General features: G+C 36.3%; 2 protein-coding genes across 6 annotated transcripts in view; one reads left to right on the forward strand and one right to left on the reverse strand.

Moving 5' to 3' along the window:
- dhdh.2 (dihydrodiol dehydrogenase, tandem duplicate 2) lies at positions 1-6564 on the forward strand. Its single transcript, XM_016518250.1, has 5 exons — positions 1-276; positions 1306-1558; positions 2662-2786; positions 4674-4824; positions 6230-6564. The coding sequence occupies exons 1-5, from the start codon at positions 55-57 to the stop codon at positions 6337-6339; spliced, it is 861 nt and encodes a 286-aa protein (XP_016373736.1). The 5' UTR covers positions 1-54; the 3' UTR covers positions 6340-6564.
- Positions 6565-7534: 970 nt separating this feature from the next.
- pkma (pyruvate kinase M1/2a) overlaps positions 7535-19228 on the reverse strand; it is a 21898-nt gene continuing 10204 nt past the window's right edge. For 4 of the 5 annotated variants that reach the window (XM_016518225.1, XM_016518231.1, XM_016518238.1 and 1 more), the window contains exons 4-11: positions 17373-17504; positions 17059-17245; positions 15409-15679; positions 15148-15298; positions 14368-14520; positions 12516-12682; positions 9439-9620; positions 7535-8389 (exon numbers count right to left, since the gene is read on the reverse strand). In XM_016518225.1, coding sequence (XP_016373711.1) covers positions 8283-8389; positions 9439-9620; positions 12516-12682; positions 14368-14520; positions 15148-15298; positions 15409-15679; positions 17059-17245; positions 17373-17504 — 1350 coding nt within the window. In that variant the 3' untranslated portion in view covers positions 7535-8282. Of the gene's footprint in view, positions 8390-9438; positions 9621-11070; positions 11238-12515; positions 12683-14367; positions 14521-15147; positions 15299-15408; positions 15680-17058; positions 17246-17372; positions 17505-19228 lie in introns of all 5 variants that reach the window. The other variant, XM_016518216.1, reaches the window with a different exon arrangement.

A 19228-nucleotide genomic window follows, 5' to 3' on the forward strand; every position in this document is an offset into this window, starting at 1 on the left:
AGGGGCATAATATGTCACCTTTAAATAAAGAGTCAAATAAAGCCGAGCGTGAAGATGCTGACAGATATGCAGGGGACTGTAGTCGATGTGTTGCTCTGGTTGTGTGTTTCAGACGTGGTGTATGTGGGCACCATCCACACTCATCATCTGGCGGTGGGTGTTCTCTTCATGAACGCTCAGAAGAACGTTCTGTGTGAGAAACCGCTGGCCATGAACCTGAAGGAGGTCCAGGAGCTGATCGCCTCGGCCGAGAAGAACAACGTCTTCCTCATGGAGGTCAGCGGATGCTTTCTTCAGATTACAAACAGTCATGCATGACTTTATTCGAAATATAAATCTTTTGTAACATTATAAATGTCTTTACTGTCACTTTGTATCAATTTGACATAACCTTGCTGAATGGAAGAATTAATTTCTTTCAAAAAATTCAAAAAGAGAAAAAAATGCACTGACCCCAAACCTTTGAAAAGGAGTGTATAAAGTTACAAAAGATTTATATTTCAAATAAATGTGTGTATAAAATGCATCACGGTTTTCCACAAAAATATTGTTCAGCACGACTGTTTTCAACATTGATAATAATCAGAAATGTTTCTTGAGCAGCAAATCAGCATATTATTATGATTTCTGAAGATCATGTGACACTGAAGACTGGAGTAATGATGCTGAAAATACAGCTTTGATCACAGAAATAAATTACAGTTTAACAGATATTCACATAGAAAACAGCTATTTTAAATAGTAATAATATTTCACATTTTGTACTGTATTTTTTTTTTAATCAAAATTCCTTGGTGAGCAGAAGAGACTTTTGAACTATACCTTTGAATTTGTTTTACTTTTGTATTTTCTATTATCATTTTAATTTTAGTTAACATTTTAATAATTTTGTTTTGTGTTTTGGCATTTTTAGTAGTTTTTTTCTTTAAAAATATTCATATATAGTTTTTATCAATTTTATTTCAGTTATTTTAGTAAATCAAGTTAAACTAAATGAAAATGAGAAATGTTGCCTTGGCAACTAGCTGAAATAAAATAGTTTAAAGTTTTTTTTATGTTTTATTTTATTTCATTCATAATCAGTCAACCAGTCCTAAATCCAAAATCAGTACTACAATTACAATCATAATATATAATATGTGGCCCTGGAGCACAAAAGCAGTGTTAAGTCGCTGGGGTATATAATGTACATTTCAAAAAATTTACCCTTATGACTGGTTTTGTGGTGCAGGGTCACAAATGCAAATTCCTGTACATCTTTTGTATTGTACATCAGTCTGCATACTGCATGTTTTTGTTCTGCAGGCCGTCTGGACGCGTTTCTTCCCGGTGTCGCTGGAGATCGGTCGTCTGCTGTCGCGGGGCGATGTGGGCGAGGTGAAGGTGGTGCGAGCGGATTTCGGCGTTCCTCTCACACATGTGCCGCGCACCGTTCAGAAGGAGCTCGGAGGAGGAGCGCTGCTCGACATCGGCATCTACTGCATACAGTTTGTGCTCATGGTGTTCAACGGAGAGAAACCGGAGACCATTCAAGCGACCGGAGTCTGTCTGGACACTGGTACTGAACCCACTCGCATACAGACAGCAGAATATCACAGATATTAGTCAGTTAGACATTCAGAGGGATCTACTGTGTTTGTGTGAGAGGCAGGCCTGCTGGGAACATAATATAATTACAAACACAGTCAAACCAGCATTTATTCAGACACCACAGTTTATTCACTATAGTTTAGAAAATGGTTATAAAATATGACAAGAACTCAAGAGTTAAACTGTGTCAGAACAAATTCATCTTGATAATGTCTGAAATATATAAAAATTATATCTGGTCTCTGAATAATTTTTGGTTTGACTGTATCTTTAATAATAATAATAATAATAATAATATTTTTTTTCAATCTGTATAACGTGACATTTCAATAATAATAATAATAATAATAATACTTTGTTTTAATAAAATACCTTTCATACATAAAATGTAGCTCAATGTGCTTCACAGGTCAGAATAACAACATTTAAGGCATTAAAAATAATTAAACAATAAAAAAAAAAAAAAAACTGAATACAATGATAATGATAATAATAATACTTTTTTATTAGTATAATAACTCACTTAAAGAGTTATTTAGTATAATTTTGCCAGAAAAAGTTTTAGAATTTTTATCATATGTTCATGTAAAAAAATATTGTGTAATATAACTTGTGTTTGTTTGTTTGCTGGTTTTTATTGTATTTGTTATACGTGTATTTTTTTTTTTTATTGTTTTTGCCATGAAAATAGCCTACGATGCTGACATGGCATTACATTAAAATATACTACTTCTACTTTATTAGTATAATACCTTTCATGCATAAAATGCAGCTCATTGTGCTTCACAGGTCAGAATAACAACATTTAAGGCATTAAAAAAATGATAAAAAAAACTGAATGCACTGACAAAAGATACTTAAAATTCATTAATTTTAATAATCTAATTTATTTAATGTTATGTAATAATTCAAATTTCAACTTAAAGGTCTCCAAAAGCTTGGAGCTCGTCTTATTCATCACCAATGTGAATCAGCTTCTCTATACACTTGGTCTCATATTTCTCTCAAATCAGAAACTAAATCATCTTTATCCCCCAGTCTGAGAGGTTTGTTATATTGTGATACTGGCAGGTGTAGATGAAGCGATGGTCGTCACGCTGAAGTTCTCAGGACAGCGTTTGGCCGTCTGCACCTGCACAATCACCGCCGAGCTTCCAAACGAAGCCGTGATCGTCGGGACCAAAGGCACCATCAAGGTTTGAAGAAACGATCTCATGTCAGTAGTGTTGCGTCTGCATCTGTGTGTTTATTAAACGAGGTTAAAGCACTCACAACTTTCCATTCCTGCTCTGCTCGGCTCGGCTTGAATTCTCAACTCATGCAATGTAAATATTTGATCATATATTACTGTAACTGCTGACTAGTACAGCTTTTAAAGTTAAATTATTGCTGCACTGCTGAAACTAAATCACATGTACCCAAACAACTCATGATCATGATTCAGATTATGCATTCATTCATTTGGCAGATGCTTTTATTCAAAGTGACTTTGTATCTGATGCAGGCCTGCAGGACACATCACTTTTTAATAATAATAATAATAAAATTTTTTTTTATTTCTATAGTACTTTTCATAGTTAAAATGTGCTAACAACATTCAAAATATTTTAAAAAATGATTAAAAATTAAAAAAAAGAATAATTTGGGAAATGATAGAAAGAATGGTTAAAATTATTTAATACAAGAGACTTAAAATACAATAACCTGAATAAGCAAATGCATTTAATGTTAGTATATATTTTTATATATAATAATTTAAATATTAATTTTAATAACTGACTTAAAAAAAAAAAAATTATTTCTATAGTACTTTTCATAGTTAAAATGTGCTAACAACATTCAAAATATTTTAAAAAATGATTAAAAATTAAAAAAAAGAATAATTTGGGAAATGATAGAAAGAATGGTTAAAATTATTTAATACAAGAGACTTAAAATACAATAACCTGAATAAGCAAATGCATTTAATGTTAGTATATATTTTTATATATAATAATTTAAATATTAATTTTAATAACTGACTTAAAAAAAAGATATGGAGTTAAATGCATTAGTAAATTAGCCATATAGATTGATTGACATTGTATCTGATGCAGGCAATCAGAAAAATTGAATAATAATAATTTTATTTAAATTTGTATAAAAAGCACATTTCTTACATAGAATGAATCTCAATGTGCTTCACAGGTCAGAATAACAACATTTAAAGTTTGTAAAACTTACAACAAAAAAAACCGATAAGAATAAATATAATTTGACAAGGAAATTATGGAAAAAACGTATAACATAATTTAATACAATGACTAAAAAGACTTAAAATATATTCATTTTAATAAGCAAATGTATTTAATGTTAATTAATATTTAATTTATTTATATTAAAGTTAATTTATTTAATAATATGTAATAATTTAAAATTGATTGTCTTTAAATGCATCAGTAAATTAGCCATATAAATTGATTGACTTCGTATCTGATGCATCAGATTTTTTTAATAGATATATAAAATGCATCTCTGTTCTTCACAGGTCAGAGTATAACATTTTAAAGGATTTAAAAAATCTAAAGCATCTGTGTCCCTGCAGCACAAAAGCAGTGTTAAGTCGCTGGGGTATATTTGTAGCAATAGCCAACAATACATTGTATGGGTCAAAATTATAGATTTTTCTTTTATGCCAAAAATCATTAGGATATTAAGTAAAGATCATGTTCCATGAAGATATTTTGTAAATGTCCTACTGTAAATATATCAAAACTTAATTTTTGATTAGTAATATGCATTGCTAAGAACTTCATTTGAACAACTTTAAAGATGATTTTCTCAGTATTTAGATTTTTTTGCACCCTCAGATTCCAGATTTTCAAATATTGTCCAATCCTAACAAACCATACATCAATGGAAAGCTTATTTATTCAGATGATGTATAAATCTCAATTTCGAAAAATTGGCCCTTATGACTGGTTTTGTGCTCCGGGGTCACATTTATCAGTCAGACTACATGAGTTTTAAGCTTGCTTTAGAGGCACAGATTGCACTTTCAGAGAAAGCCGCTGGTGAATTTTGGGGGTTGTTCTGTTGATCAGGTTCCGGCTCACATGTGGTGCCCGACGTCTCTGATGGTGAACGGTGTGGAGACTCAGTATCCGGTGCCGGAGCCGTCTCTGCCGCCGAACTTCATCAACAGCACCAGCATGTGCTACGAGGCCGAGGAGGTCCGCCGCTGCTTACTCCACGGTACACAGCTACACTATTTTTTGTTTATATCTGTTCAGAGTTTATTTTTGACAATTCTGACTTTTTTTCCCCCTCTGAATTCTGAGTTTACATTTCTCAGTTCTGTTTTTTTTCCCCCGCCATGGAATAAAAAACAAAAATTGCTACTTCCCAGCGGGTAGCTTGATATCAATTTGATGGCAAATATTAGTCAAGACTTGATCAAGATTCTATAACATGATTCTAAATTCCGTTTGGACAGCAGTTTCTTCCAGTGGTAATTGGGTGAAAATAGGAAGTTAATCCCACACTGAAATGGGTTTAATGTATATGTACTGTATACCAATATGTTTGACGTTCAGTTTACATCAAATCAACGTCATGTCAAGTTTTTGATGTCACTTTGATTTGCATATTCACCTGTCAATTTGATGTCTTTTCAACTTCAATTGCCCATGGGGTTTTTTTTATCTCACAATTCTGATTTGTGTTCTCTCAATTGCAATTTTATATCTCACTATTTTGACTTTTTTTTCCAGAATTGTGAGTTTATATCTTGCAATTTTGACTATATATGTTGTAATTCTGAGTTTATGAATTCTGGATAAAAAAATTCCAAATTGTGAGATAAAAAAATAAAATAAATCAATCCACATATATTAGGCCTTTTTTGCAAATCAGCAGGGGCCAGTTGTTCAAAAGTAATCGGATCGGATCAAATCTTGAAAATGGGTTGTTCAAAAGAAGAAAAAAAAGGATTCTGAATTCGGATCAGATCACAAAATCCAATCTTCCTCAGTTTGTGTCGTTCAAAACGTTTTAGTAAGATTGGGATACTTTTGATCCAGAAAACCTGGATTATTCTGATCCCAGCAGAAGGGTGGATTTCAGGAACAAAAATGTAACTTTAAAACTGGTCCAAAAAGTGCAACATTTGTAACATGTAATAGATCCCCAAACAGCTGTCAATATCAAACAAATATATTATATTTAATTTAAAGTGTTTTTTTTTTTATCACTGATTGTAAACTACATCGGCACAATCATCAGAGATGGTAGTTATTTGTGTAAATGCAATGCTAAACTAGAATGCAAAACATTGGCATTTTTTTCTCCATCAGCATGTCCCTTTAGGGGCTCCGTAGAGCACTAGTAATCCAGATTTGGAAATGTGGAAAAGTGTGTATCTGGATCAGGGTGATCCAATCCAATTTTGCTTTGAAAAACCGGCACAGAAGTAAGATGGGTTTCCTGATCCTGGATCGCAAAACATGGGATTTCCATTCTGATCCAGATTCAACTTTTTGGACAACTGGCCCCTGGATTTTTTGGTGCAGGGCTGTGTTATTTAAGCATTAACCACAAGATGGCACTTTTGTGAAATGATCAGCTTGACCTTCATGTGATCTGGTGGTTTCTGGTGCAGGTTTGAAGGAGAGCTCGCGCATGTCTCACACAGACTCTGCGCTGCTGGCTGAGATCATGGATGAAGCCCGGCGGCAGGTGGGCGTGGTCTACAGCCAGGACAGCCAATGAGCTTTCAGCTGACACCGCCGCTCATATCATCACCTTTACAATAGGTCAATAAAGGTTTCTGGTGCTCTTACAGCTTTTCTTTTGTATTGATGCAACCACAAAATAGAACCAGAGTTTTTATTCTGTTGACATCGTGTGTGTTTCTGTTTTCACTCGTCTCATCTGCATTCAGTCAGATTTCTCTACAATAAACCACCTCCTGGTTAAAGACTAATTCTAATTCTGCCTGACATTAACTTTACATTGAGTTGTTGAACTTAATATACATTTTATAATTTTAGAATATTCTTGCAGTTCATGGTAACAATGTAATACAAAGAATATTTTTGTTACTTCTGCTTGATAATCTTTGAACTGCATCGAGTCAGGTTGTCACCTGATGTTGTGCTGACGCCTGGATTAATAAACTTAACTGCTCTGGCTCCATTTCTCATCTGACAAGGCTCAGTTGTTGTACAGATGCTCTTATGTAAGTGACCTTGAGCAGAACACAAAGAGAGTATTCATCAGAAAAGCAGTGCCAGTAATTGAGCAGCTACTTCATCCAGAGAGCATTCAGACCTCATCCGCTATATTAAAAAATACATGAAAAATGAATAGGAGAAACTGCACTTTCACTGTCAGTGATTAGACCGTCAGCTTTAGGCATGAAACACTCACGAACAAGTGCACAAATGCAAATAATGTCAAGTTTGATTTCATGCACCATGTTACGGAAGTGGCACTATAGCAAGTATCTGAACAATATAGCTGAACATCAGTTCACAAAATGTTTTAAAAAAATATTGGTTTTAATAGAAGTTTTATAACAAATAGTAATTTAATAAATCTAATTATATCAGCTGTTGATTGCTTGTGTAAGGAAAATATTTGGAAAGTTTCCATTTCATGTCCAATAAGTTGTTCTTTGATGTTTTTAAATCTTTGAAAACATTTTCATTTTTAAGGTTTTGAATACATTTTAAATACAGATTTTATACTTTTGGTAGTAACAGAAGGGTATATTGTTGTGCTTGAACGTGTATTATAAAGCAACTCTTGTGCTTTAAATGTGCTATGAATAAAGGTTGAGTTGAATCTTTTCTATTTTTTTTATTAATTTAACAGAGAAACTGTATAGTGAGCAAGTGAAATGGATTATCAAAAACAAATAAAATGTATTATAATCAATACAATAAAACCACAGTAGTCTGCCCAGGTGCTCGTCTCCTTTATTAATTCAGTCTTGAATAATACAACACTTTAGAATGATACTATAGTTTAATCTTTACAGTTATAAGTACATCTTGCACCCTAGCGACACAAAGCAGGTAGATCTGAACACACACACACAGGAGCAGCAGAGACAGACGAGTGCGTCGTGAGGGGATAAACAGGAGAGGTGGATGCTGGGAATGTGACCGACGCTGCTCAATCGATATTCATCTCTCAGAAACTCTGCCGTTCTCTTACTCCACTAAAACACAATGAAATGAGCCGGACGTGGACATCCCAACGTTAACATTTCAAAAAATACATAGCACATTGGTCGCCTCGTCCCCAAATCAAATGGTCTTATAGACAAGTGCAACACCGAATGTAACAACATTAGGAGTGTGAACACAAATAAAGCACACAGACTAACACTACAAATAAACTAACGAGAGTTACAGTACGCCTTAGCCCTTCGCCGCACGCTCGTTTCAGGACGCTGCTGTTTGTTCAAGGGCAAAGGTGCTTCACGGGCATGCAGACAACAGCTCTGGATAAATGTGTGTGAGATTATGCTCGAGACTGAAAAGGAAATTAAAGCAGTGAGAACAAACGTCTAAGTGATGGTGGTCCTCTGGCCTGTGGGAGGAGCCAGGCTTGTGTGATGAAGATGATGATGATGACGACGACATCAGGTCACCGGTTTGGAAGCCTGCGGGAGTGATGTATGAACAGCTACGGTCCAGTATGACTTACTGCACTGGGACGACGCGCATGGTGTTGGTGTAACCGGATCCTGGACGCCAGCCGGTCAGGACGATCACCACATCACCGGGCTTGAAGAACCCACGAGCCTTACCTGAGAGAGAGCAGAGGGCTGGATGTGAACGACTGTGATCACAGCTGTGTACAGGCATCATATCACAGGGCTTGACTCATTCTTCCCACTGGTGGCTCATTTGCGACTAACTTTCTCAGTTGAGCACATGATTTGGTCGCAATTTTATTTATTTTTTTGCTACAACATGGGATTAATCAATGCATGCTGATGAACCCAGGGATTAAAGTGTTTTGTCGCTACGACGGATTTCCGTCAGTTCACAGACAGTCACTTTTGAACGAATCAATTGAATGAATGATTCAGTGATAAAATCAGTGACTTGCCGCCACCTGCTGGCGGACTTAGTTTCATTTTTAGCGTATAATTTCAGTCAGGAGCGCTTGTCCTCCTAATTTAAAAATGAATGAGCACATTTCCAGATGTTTAATGAGGCTCAGAGGTGGCATGAGTGCAATTAAATTCATAAATTCATGTGGAGATGAATGTTTTAAATATAAAATTTTGAATACATAAATATTAAATGAATTAACTGAAATTATACGCTAAAAATGAAACTAAATCCGCCAGCAGGTGGCGGCAAGTCACTTTCCGTCAGTTCACAGACAGTCACTTTTGAACGAATCAATTGAATGAATGATTCAGTGATAAAATCAGTGACTTGCCGCCACCTGCTGGCGGACTTAGTTTCATTTTTAGCGTATAATTTCAGTCAGGAGCGCTTGTCCTCCTAATTTAAAAATGTAGGAGCACATTTCCAGATGTTTAATGAGGCTCAGAGGTGGCATGAGTGCAATTAAATTCATAAATTCATGTGGAGATGAATGTTTTAAATATAAAATTTTGAATACATAAATATTAAATGAATTAACTGAAATTATACGCTAAAAATGAAACTAAATCCGCCAGCAGTTAGTCAGATGAGCCGGTTTTCAAACATGAGGCTCTGTGTGATGTCCAGTTTTTCCTCTCTAACCCTTTGGCAGTGTATGATGCATAGGTGTTTTAAAATGAGTGTATTGCAGTCTTTAGTTTCTTGTGTAATCATCACAACCACCTCTGTGTCTTACCAACGTCCATGGCAAAATTGACCCTCAGGTCCACATCCTCGGCCCACACGTCGTTGGAAGGTTTGTTGTAGAGCACGGGGAAGATGCCGCGGTACAGATGAGCCTGTCGGGCCGTCTGCTCGTTACGGGTCACGGAAATGATTGGGGCACGCGGGCGGTACCGGGAGATCAGATGAGCGGACCTGGACAATCAGACAACAGCATTAGAAGCTGCCAAGTTGTGATGCAGAATGTTCTAACACCTTCTGAGGAGTTCCAGGAGACTTTTTTTATTCTGTAAAACTCAGAACTAATAGATAAGATGGTCAAGGAAACCAGAATTGACCTACACTACAAACCCACCCACACTAACACATAAAGTGCTGACCTAGAGACAATCATGTGACTAAATTAAATTACTGACAGAAGCCTAAAGCTAATACCTTACTTGATTCTGTTCTGCACCGTCCAAACACACACACACACACACTCATGGAAAAAAGGGTCAGGTAATAATGATTGAATTATAACTGAGAATATTAATTGAAATTATTCTGCATCATCATGCTGCTCTTAATCAACATACAGAAATTAACCATATTGCTTTTTCACTGAAACAGTGGACAACTATGCACGATGTTAATAACCACTCAAGAGCGGAAGAAAAAACTAATCCAAAAATACACATACATGACAATGTATTTACATGTTTAGCAAGGACTCATTAAATTGATCAAAAGTGACAGTAAAGACATTTATTATATATTAATTATATTAATATATACACACACATGTAAACGCATGCAAATATTTTCAAAACATACTGTATGTGTGTGAATTTATATATACATAATAAATATACACAGTACTAACTCATATATATACTCATACATATATTATGTAAATAAAAACTTATTTTGGATGCGATTAATCGTTTGACAGCACTACTCATAGCCATTCAGAGAAAAAAGAGTTAGGGAATGATGAGAAATTGAATTGAGAATATTAAGTTATTCTGCATCACCATGCTGCTCTTAGTAAACATACAGTTAGACTAAAACAGTGGACGACTACGCATGGTGTTAACCATTCTAAAGGGTCAGAATAAAAAAAAAAAAATATATATAATAATAATAATAATAATAATAATGAAAAATACACATACATGACAGTGTATTTACTTGTTTATCAAGGCTGCATTACTGATCAAAAGTGAAGACATTTATAGTGTTACAAATAAATTCCATTTCAAATAAACACTGTTCTTTTGAACTTTATATTCATCTGTGAATCCTGAAAAATTGAACAGATCATGGTTTCCACAAAAATATTGTGCAGCACAACTGTTTTGAACATTGATAATAATCAGAAATGTTTCTTGAGCAGCAAATCAGCATATTAGAATGATTTCTGAAGATCATGTGACACTGAAGACTGGAGTAATGATGCTGAAAATACAGGTTTGACCACAGAAATAAATGACAGTTTAACAGATATTCACATAGAAAATAGCTATTTAAACTAATAATATTTTACTGTATTTTTGATCAAATAAATGCAGCCTTGGTGAGCAGAAGAGATCAAATTTTTCAATGGCCTTTTTTCTTACCCGTCCCATGCTGAACTCTGACCTCAGGCCCCCTCCCCTCTTACCTGCCAGTCTTGGTGAGCACAATAAGGGCGCTGGCGCAGCATTTGAAGGAGGACTCGACAGCGCCCACAGCTACAGCATCTGAAGGGTCGCGGGTCAGATGGGTGGAGCGCCGCAGCTCCTCAAACAGCTGCCTGTGGAACGTGGCTGCCTCTGCCTCGCGGGCGATCTGACAGCGCCACCCGGTGGAGGGAGGGGTTACACACAATCATACCGTCAATCACTCCGACAGAGAGAAACACAGAGAGAGACACGTGCACAGGAATGCTTACGCTAGTCCTGTACTGTTCCAAACAGTCACTTATTTATGATTTAAATAAATAATAATAAATTAATTTATTATATAGTGCTGGGCAATGATTAATCACATCAAAAATAAGTTTGTTTATATATGTGTGTGTACTCTGTATATTTATTATGTATATATAGAGACACATACATACAGTATACATTTAGAAAATACTTATGGGTATAATTTATATTATACAATCAAACCAAAATTTATTCAGACACCTTCAACATTTCTCACATTATCACTGTTTTTTCACTATAGTTTAGAAAATGGTTATACAATATGACGAGCTCAGAGTCAAACTGTGTCAGAACAAATTAATCTTGATAATGTCAGATAACTTTGATAGAAAGGTATGTAATGAATTCGGTTGAATAGCTGTCAGCCGTTACATTTAAGTATTCAATTAGATAATACCAATTTAGGTCAACTAGTTACCCATCAGTGCTTAATTCTGTTCAGTCTGTGGTGTAAAAAGATCGCATTAGCAATAAAAGAAAAAAAACTTACATTTAAACATGCTCAGGTCAAAGTGTCTGAATAATTTTTGGTTTCAAATTTTACTGGTAGTCCACTGTATGAAGAATTTGTGGGTAAAATATGTCAGTTTACTTTATTTTGCCATCTTCACTTACATAAATGAACTATAGTGTCCTGCACCTACTAGTAAAAAAAATCAAAAATTATATCTGGTGACTGAATAATTTTTGGTTTGACTGTATATAAATATTTAATAGGCTATATAAACAATTTTTCTTAAATATATACACATGTATTTATATATACACATAATAAATATACAGTATTTCGTACACAAAAACTTTTATTTTGGATGCAATTAATCATTGCCCAGCACTATTATTATAATACATTAATATGATTTAAATCATAAAACAATGTACAAAATAAAGCTGATGTACAGCTTTATTGATTTTTTACTGCAAAATATAATCTTTTTTAATCCTTGTGATTTTGGAATGCACTATGATTTGCAAATATAAAGGGAATTTTTAGGATTACAGACGGACATCCATAAATACTCAGCATGTGCCATGTGTGTCTCTCATTTCTCTCTCTCTTCCAGTCCTCTCCTGTCCCTGCTCTTCCTACTCCCTGACTGTGACAGATCTGGTTTTCACCATCACACCTGCCTACCTGCCGGACCCAGTGAGGACTACAAACGCAGAGGCCAGGATTTTAAAGGAGGCCTCCACAGCGCCAATGGCGATGGCCTCGGCGGGGTCGGTGGAGGGGGGCAAACAGCGACGCAGGTCCTCAAACACCAGCCGGTGGAACATAGCCGCCTCTGCCTCGCGAGCGATCTGATGCAGCCGGCACGCGATACGACAGGAGGAACACAGCAGAGAGAGACAGAGAGGAAAGATACGCACATACATGAGATGAGAAGAGATCGAGTGTGAATCAAGAGTGAGAAGAGAGGTGGACACAGAAAAAACAAACAAACAAAGAGGAAACAAAAGGAGGAAATTAGTGCAGGTGTTAGTTCAGAGGAAAAGGTTAGTAGAAAAACAAAACAAAATGAATATTAAAACACATCCAGACTCTCACATTAAATGCAAATTAATATTAATTAGAGCTAACCCACCACCATTAAATCATGGATATTATTTTCAATATGGACATAAATAAATCCGTGACCAGTAAAGTGTAAGTGATTTGTGATGATATCAGGATTAAAGAAACTAGGGATGCACAATATTAGATTTTTGCCGATGTGCCGATATTTTTCAAATCATTTTGCCCGATAGCCGATATATGGTTATTGGTTGGTTATTTTTGAGCAAAAACCTGTTAGAACTGATAAACATTATTAAAGTTCTTTTTTTAATGAGTACATTGTAAATAAGTATTCATAATCCATTTGAAAAAATACATTACATATAAATGAATGAATCTGTATAAATTATTTCAATTTACAAGTGTTTGTGATTCTTATTCATGTAAATTAGCTTCTAGCCTTTAAATGAAAACAGACTCGTTATTTTATGACATTGATACTGCTTTATTTATTCAGAAACACAAGCATCTTAATGATATTTGTGCATTTTACGTTGAGCTATCCGTCTTATTGGCAATGCATATCGGCATCATTTTTTCAAACCGATAACCTTCCGATAATATCGTGCATCCCTAAAAGAAACTCATATCATGCGAAAGCATGATATTGAATTATTGTCCAGCCCTACGTGAGCTCCAGCGAAGGCTGTTGTCTGTAACTGACCCTGACAACTCAGACAAACAAAACCAGCTAGTGAGAGCGAAACACATGCATATGAGAGAATGAAAGTCATGAAGGATGCTGTGGCATTAAAGAATTATTACGGGTTAAACAAAACATACAAGGGGGTCCAAAATCTGAGTGTACACTGAAAATGTGGGACTCGAATAGAATTTAAACCTTGGGGAAATAAGATTTTGTTTTGAAAATAAAATTCAACTAAAATGTTACAACACAAATAATATTTCAGATCTTGGTTTTTTTTCTAGGTGACTAATCAAATGTAAGTAAATGAGTGACATATGCTTTATACACAGACAGACATTCAGTTCTATACAAAACACTTTCAAATTCATGTTAATTTAACATTTTTCTCAGTGATACGTGGATTATATAATTTGGAAAGAATTAGAAAAATGCAAAATGGTCTCTAGACTTTTGGACCCCATTGTATAAACAAATAACTTTTTTTACTGAAAGGTAAGTGGTTTAACAAAAAGACAAGCATCACATTTCTGCTTTTAAATGTCCCACAGACCTCCACTGTAAGTGCATTACTCTACATACAATTCGTTTTTTGTTTTTACAAAGATGCTGTCCATTCTTGAGAAGCTGTATTTAACCCGTAAAATTTCTTTGGAAATTCCTTTTAGTATTTTTTTTAAGATGAGTAAGTTGTGAGTGAAAACATGAGGAATGTGTGAGTCAGGTACTAAAAGGTTTAGCTGTGTAAGTGTTAAAGTGTGGGTCAGTAGGGGGCGCTCTCACCATGTGCTGGGTGCGTACGGCCTCCAGAGGATAGTCTCCCTTTGCAGTCTCTCCACTCAGCATGATGCAGTCGGCTCCGTCCAGAACGGCGTTGGCCACATCGCTGCCCTCGGCACGCGTAGGGCGAGGCTTCTTGATCATGCTCTCCAACATCTATAAACACCGCAAGACTTGAGTGGACTTGAGATACAGAGAGCCCGGTTTCATACATGCACTAGTTCAGGAAGACCAACCATTACAAGAAAACGGCTCCTTTACTTTCATTAGAGCAATTAAACTGCAAGATAAACATTACAGAAGAGTATATTATGGATTTTCTTTCAGTTAAGATATATTTTCCGGAGAATGCATGCTAATATGTGATCCTGGAGCACAAAACCAGTCATAAGTAGCATGGGTATATTTGTAGCAATAGCCAACAATTTAGATTTTTCTTTTATGCCAAAAATCGTTAGGATATGAAGTAAAGATCATGTTCCATGAAGATATTTTGTAAATTTCCTACCATAAATATATCAACTTCATTTTTGATTAGTAATATACATTGCTAAGATCTTCATTTGGACAACTTTAAAGGTGATTTTCTCAATATTTCACCCTCAGATTCCAGATTTTCAAATAGTTGCATCTTAGCCAAATATTGTCCTATCCTAACAAACCACACATCAATGGAAAGCTTATTCATTCAGTATAAATGTATAAATCTCAATTTCAAAGAATTGAAACCTTATGACTGGTTTTGTGGTCCAGGGTCACATATGGGGTTGTAGGTTAGCTGACCTGTGTGGCACAGATGATCGGCTTTCCTGCTTTGTTGCAGCGACCAATCATCATCTTCTGGGCCAGAAACACCTTTTCTGTGGGGATTTCAATACCCAGGTCTCCTCGAGCGACCATGATACCATCACTGGCCTCCATGATCTCATCAAACCTGGTGAATAAAACGAGATTCATTCAAACCTAAATCATTTTTACACATCTAATAGTGCATATTGAGTTTGGGGGTCGGTACACCTGCAGAAACTGGTGTAATCCGCTCACCTGCGCACACCCTCGTGGTTCTCCAGCTTGCTGATGATCTTGATGTTCTTGCCCTTCTCTCCCAGCACCTTACGCACCTCGTGCACATCAGACGCCTTGCGGATGAAGGAGGCAAAGATCATGTCGACTCCCATCTCCACGCCGAACTGCAGGTCCTTGATGTCTTTCTCTGACACGGCGGGCAGGTCGACTGCGGCACCCGGCAGATTGACACCCTTCTTACTACCCAGAGTTCCTCCATTCTCAATTTCACACACCAGATAGTTTGAGCCTGAGAAAGAGACCGATATTATTCATCAAGCAGAAAAAGATGATTCTACACATTACACAGTGTCTACACTAGAAGCAAACAGCGTTGTGTCATGTTCATTAAACCACAGACTAATGACTTACAAATTCAACTCAAGACTATGGAGACTAACTCACTTTTACTGAATTTCAGCAGTAAAAAAAATAAAATAAAGCATTTGACTGAGGGTGATATGTTAAATGAAATAAACACGACGTTTACTCCGTTAACGCACTTTATTCCTTTCTTCACCGCGCTCACATATGCAACACCGCTCAACACTGTTCCTCTACAACAAAGCCCCCTTTTTACCCGCGCGCTCCCCTTTGAACCAGCGCATGCGCTAACCTAATTTTTAACCCGGAAGAACCTTCTTCCATGTGAACAGAGTAGGGAGGAAATAACATGTTAACAGATATCTGCAGGTTTTGTGAAAGTAAATTTAAGTCCGTTTAAGACCAAATGGAGAACATTTAAGGAATAATTGGAAGCAGACTTATCAAAACGAATTTTAAAATGTTTATGATTAAGACAAGAACAAATATTTGCCAGTATGTGACCCTGGACCACAAAACCAGTCATAAGGGTCAATTTTTTAAAATTGAGATTTATACATCACCTGAAAGCTGAATAAATAAGCTTTCCATTGATGTATGGTTTGTTAGGATAGGACAATATTTGGCCGAGATACAACTATTTGAAAATCTGGAATCTGAGAGTGCAAAAAAAATCTAAATATTGAGAAAATCATCTTTAAAAGTTGTGCAAATTAAGTTCTTAGCAATGCATATTATTAATAAAAAATTAAGTTAATATATTTACGGTAAGAAATTTACAAAATATCTTCATGGAACATGATCTTTACTTAATATCCTAATGATTTTTGGCATAAAAGAAAAATGGATAATTTTGACCCATACAATGTTTTTTCGGCTATTGCTAAAAATATACCCCAGCGACTTAAGACTGGTTTTGTGCTCCAGGGTCACATATGGTCAGAAAAAAGAAAAAAGAAAAAAACTTTTTAAAAGGGAAACAAACTTTTTTTTTTTTGGACACCAATAACATATTTATTCTAGTTTTACACAAATACACTTAATTTTGTTACATTTTAACAATTTAATTTATTCTCAAGTAATAGTATCTAGGTTAAAGGTTGTTTAGATATTTACACTGGAAAACAAGACAAAAATAAACAAGGAAGATATTAATTTTATTGAAATGCATGCAACAATCAATGCCACAAATTTCCTTAACCTTCTTAATCTGTGGAAGGGCGAATTAAGACTTTAAGACATTTTTAACACCTGCAGAACCCTGTTATCAATTATTTTCATTACCATGGCAAATCCATCACTCACCGATCTCCAGGACCTGGAGAGAAATGAGTCCATCATCAATATAGACCTTGCTGCCCACTTCAACCACCTTGGTGATGTTCTTGTAGTCCAGCCAGAGCGTTTCCTCATCGCAGTTCTCCATGAAAGAATCGTCCATGGTCACTTTGATCTTATTTCCCTTCTTCAGCTCGACCTCAGCCGTGCCGCTCTGGAGCAGACAGACAGATGCATACAACCATCACTATTAATCCATGCATTACCAACAGATAATTCAGCAGTGTATAGTGATCTTGCACCAGTCTTTGTAGCAGCTGAACTGAAATGAGTAAACTCACCCCTTTAATGAGTCCGGTTCGGATTTCTGGTCCCTTGGTGTCCAGAGCGATGCCCACTGGCCTGTACTGGATGCTGCCCGGCTCGAAGGTGGCACAAGCTTCACGCACATTTTTAATAGTTTCACCGTGATACTGACAGACAGAAGAAATAAGAGATTAATAAAGCAAAGAAAGATGTCACTGTAACACACTGTTTGTGTAACAGCTGATGTTGCACTTGAACGTCTCATGGCAGTACTATTTTTACCTGACAGCACAGGTTACGTCATTCTTATTCCCTCTTTGAACACGTTCACTCACACGCAGCTAAGCAACGGTCAAGGTGTGTGTCTAGACTAGCGAAACTGGGTTACTCTCTCCCACACACACACTCATGCACAAATGAGTAGACACTTAAGTGCGTGCATTGTGTGATATGACAGGGCACAAAGTTCATCTGTTAAGAGTTTGATCTACTGACCATGCAGAAGTCGTTTGCTGTAATAAACCATGTTAGACGAGTACCTTTGGTCCATGACGTTAGTGGTGTCACACAGTTGTAATACTAATCACTAGTTTCAGTAGCTCTACATTCAAGGTCACTCTGTTGGGCAAATCCACAGGCCTGTGTTTGTTTAAGAGTGTGAAATTGTGTTAAATGGCAGAATTTGTTTAACCCAAAGCCCTCGATAAGACAAGTCACATAAGGGTCAGCTTTCAGGTACGAATGAATGTATGAGGGACAAAATGTCTTATATTGACAACGGTGATTGTTAATTGTTGACTTCCTTTACTAGTAGTATTAACTAAACATGCTCAAACATTTTTCCTTTAACCTTTTATCTGCAGTTTTTGGAATGAATGGGATGATTTTGCCCTAAATTAACCTTTCTGCTCCTAACATGTTAGGCTGCAAACAGGCCAGAACTGGATCGGATTGCTTACGCTTGAGTAAATACAAAGAATGAATTCTATTCATGATACTTCTGTCTATCATTCAGAAATCTGAACCGGATTTTCAAATTGCAGCTCATGTCGTGAACCTGCAGAACTGCAAATGACGTTCACTGTGAACAACAGCACCAGTTCTGTTCACCAGCAACTCCTGTATGAACTATTAGTGTGCAAAAAACATCCACCCTTTATGCTGTTGAGACATGATAAGCTCTCCACTGGGAAGGAACAGATAAACTATTTATAATAGCCTCACTGTAGATTAGGTTACACTCACTCTCTCGGTGACCTTTGACCCTGAATGCTTTAGCTGTTCTTTCAGCCTGTGAGCCTCAGAGACGTTCACATGGACAGTTTTAGCATCATTTCTGGTAGAGAACAAGCATCCAACAACTGTATAACTTAGGGTGACCATATGTGCCATTTTCCCAGGACGCGTCCTGGCCAGGATTTCTATATTGCCTAAAATATCTAGGTTTTGGCTTTGTTTGCGTGTGCAGACCGATCGGTGTATGACATCAAAGTACCATACAGTACCATGCTTTCGAAACGCGGTACTTTGATGTCAAACACTGATCGGTCTGAGCCGCACTGCTTTTAAGTCGAACACACCTAATATGTACGCATAATTGCATCGCTTTGACCGTAGATCCCACCTTCTCACACGCCATGATTGGTCCATTATGTACAATGCTTGCATGTTATTGGTCAAACTACTTTTCGATCATTACCTTCAGCAAGCATGAAAACAGGAAAACAAAGCCAAAACAAATCCTGGCCAGGACGCGTCCTGGGAAAATGGCACGTATGGTCACCCTAGTATAACTAATGCTGTATAGATATGAGGATTAGAGAGAGAGAGAGAGAGAGAGAGAGAGAGAGAGAGAGAGAGAGAGAGAGAGAGAGAGAGAGAAAAAAAACAA

This window comes from Sinocyclocheilus rhinocerous, unplaced genomic scaffold, assembly GCF_001515625.1.
Source record: "Sinocyclocheilus rhinocerous isolate Xijiao unplaced genomic scaffold, SAMN03320098_v1.1 scaffold1093, whole genome shotgun sequence".
Classification (NCBI taxonomy): Eukaryota; Metazoa; Chordata; class Actinopteri; order Cypriniformes; family Cyprinidae; genus Sinocyclocheilus; species Sinocyclocheilus rhinocerous.

What these genes read in the sequence shown, in the direction of transcription:
- dhdh.2 (XM_016518250.1), top strand. Translation starts at nt 55, where the DNA reads ATGCTGACAGATATGCAGGGGACTGTAGTCGATGTGTTGCTCTGGTTG. An exon ending in CGGAGTCTGTCTGGACACTG is followed by an intron (nt 1,559 to 2,661) that starts GTACTGAACCCA and finishes TGATACTGGCAG; the next exon opens with GTGTAGATGAAGCGATGGTC. An exon ending in CCGCCGCTGCTTACTCCACG is followed by an intron (nt 4,825 to 6,229) that starts GTACACAGCTAC and finishes TTTCTGGTGCAG; the next exon opens with GTTTGAAGGAGAGCTCGCGC.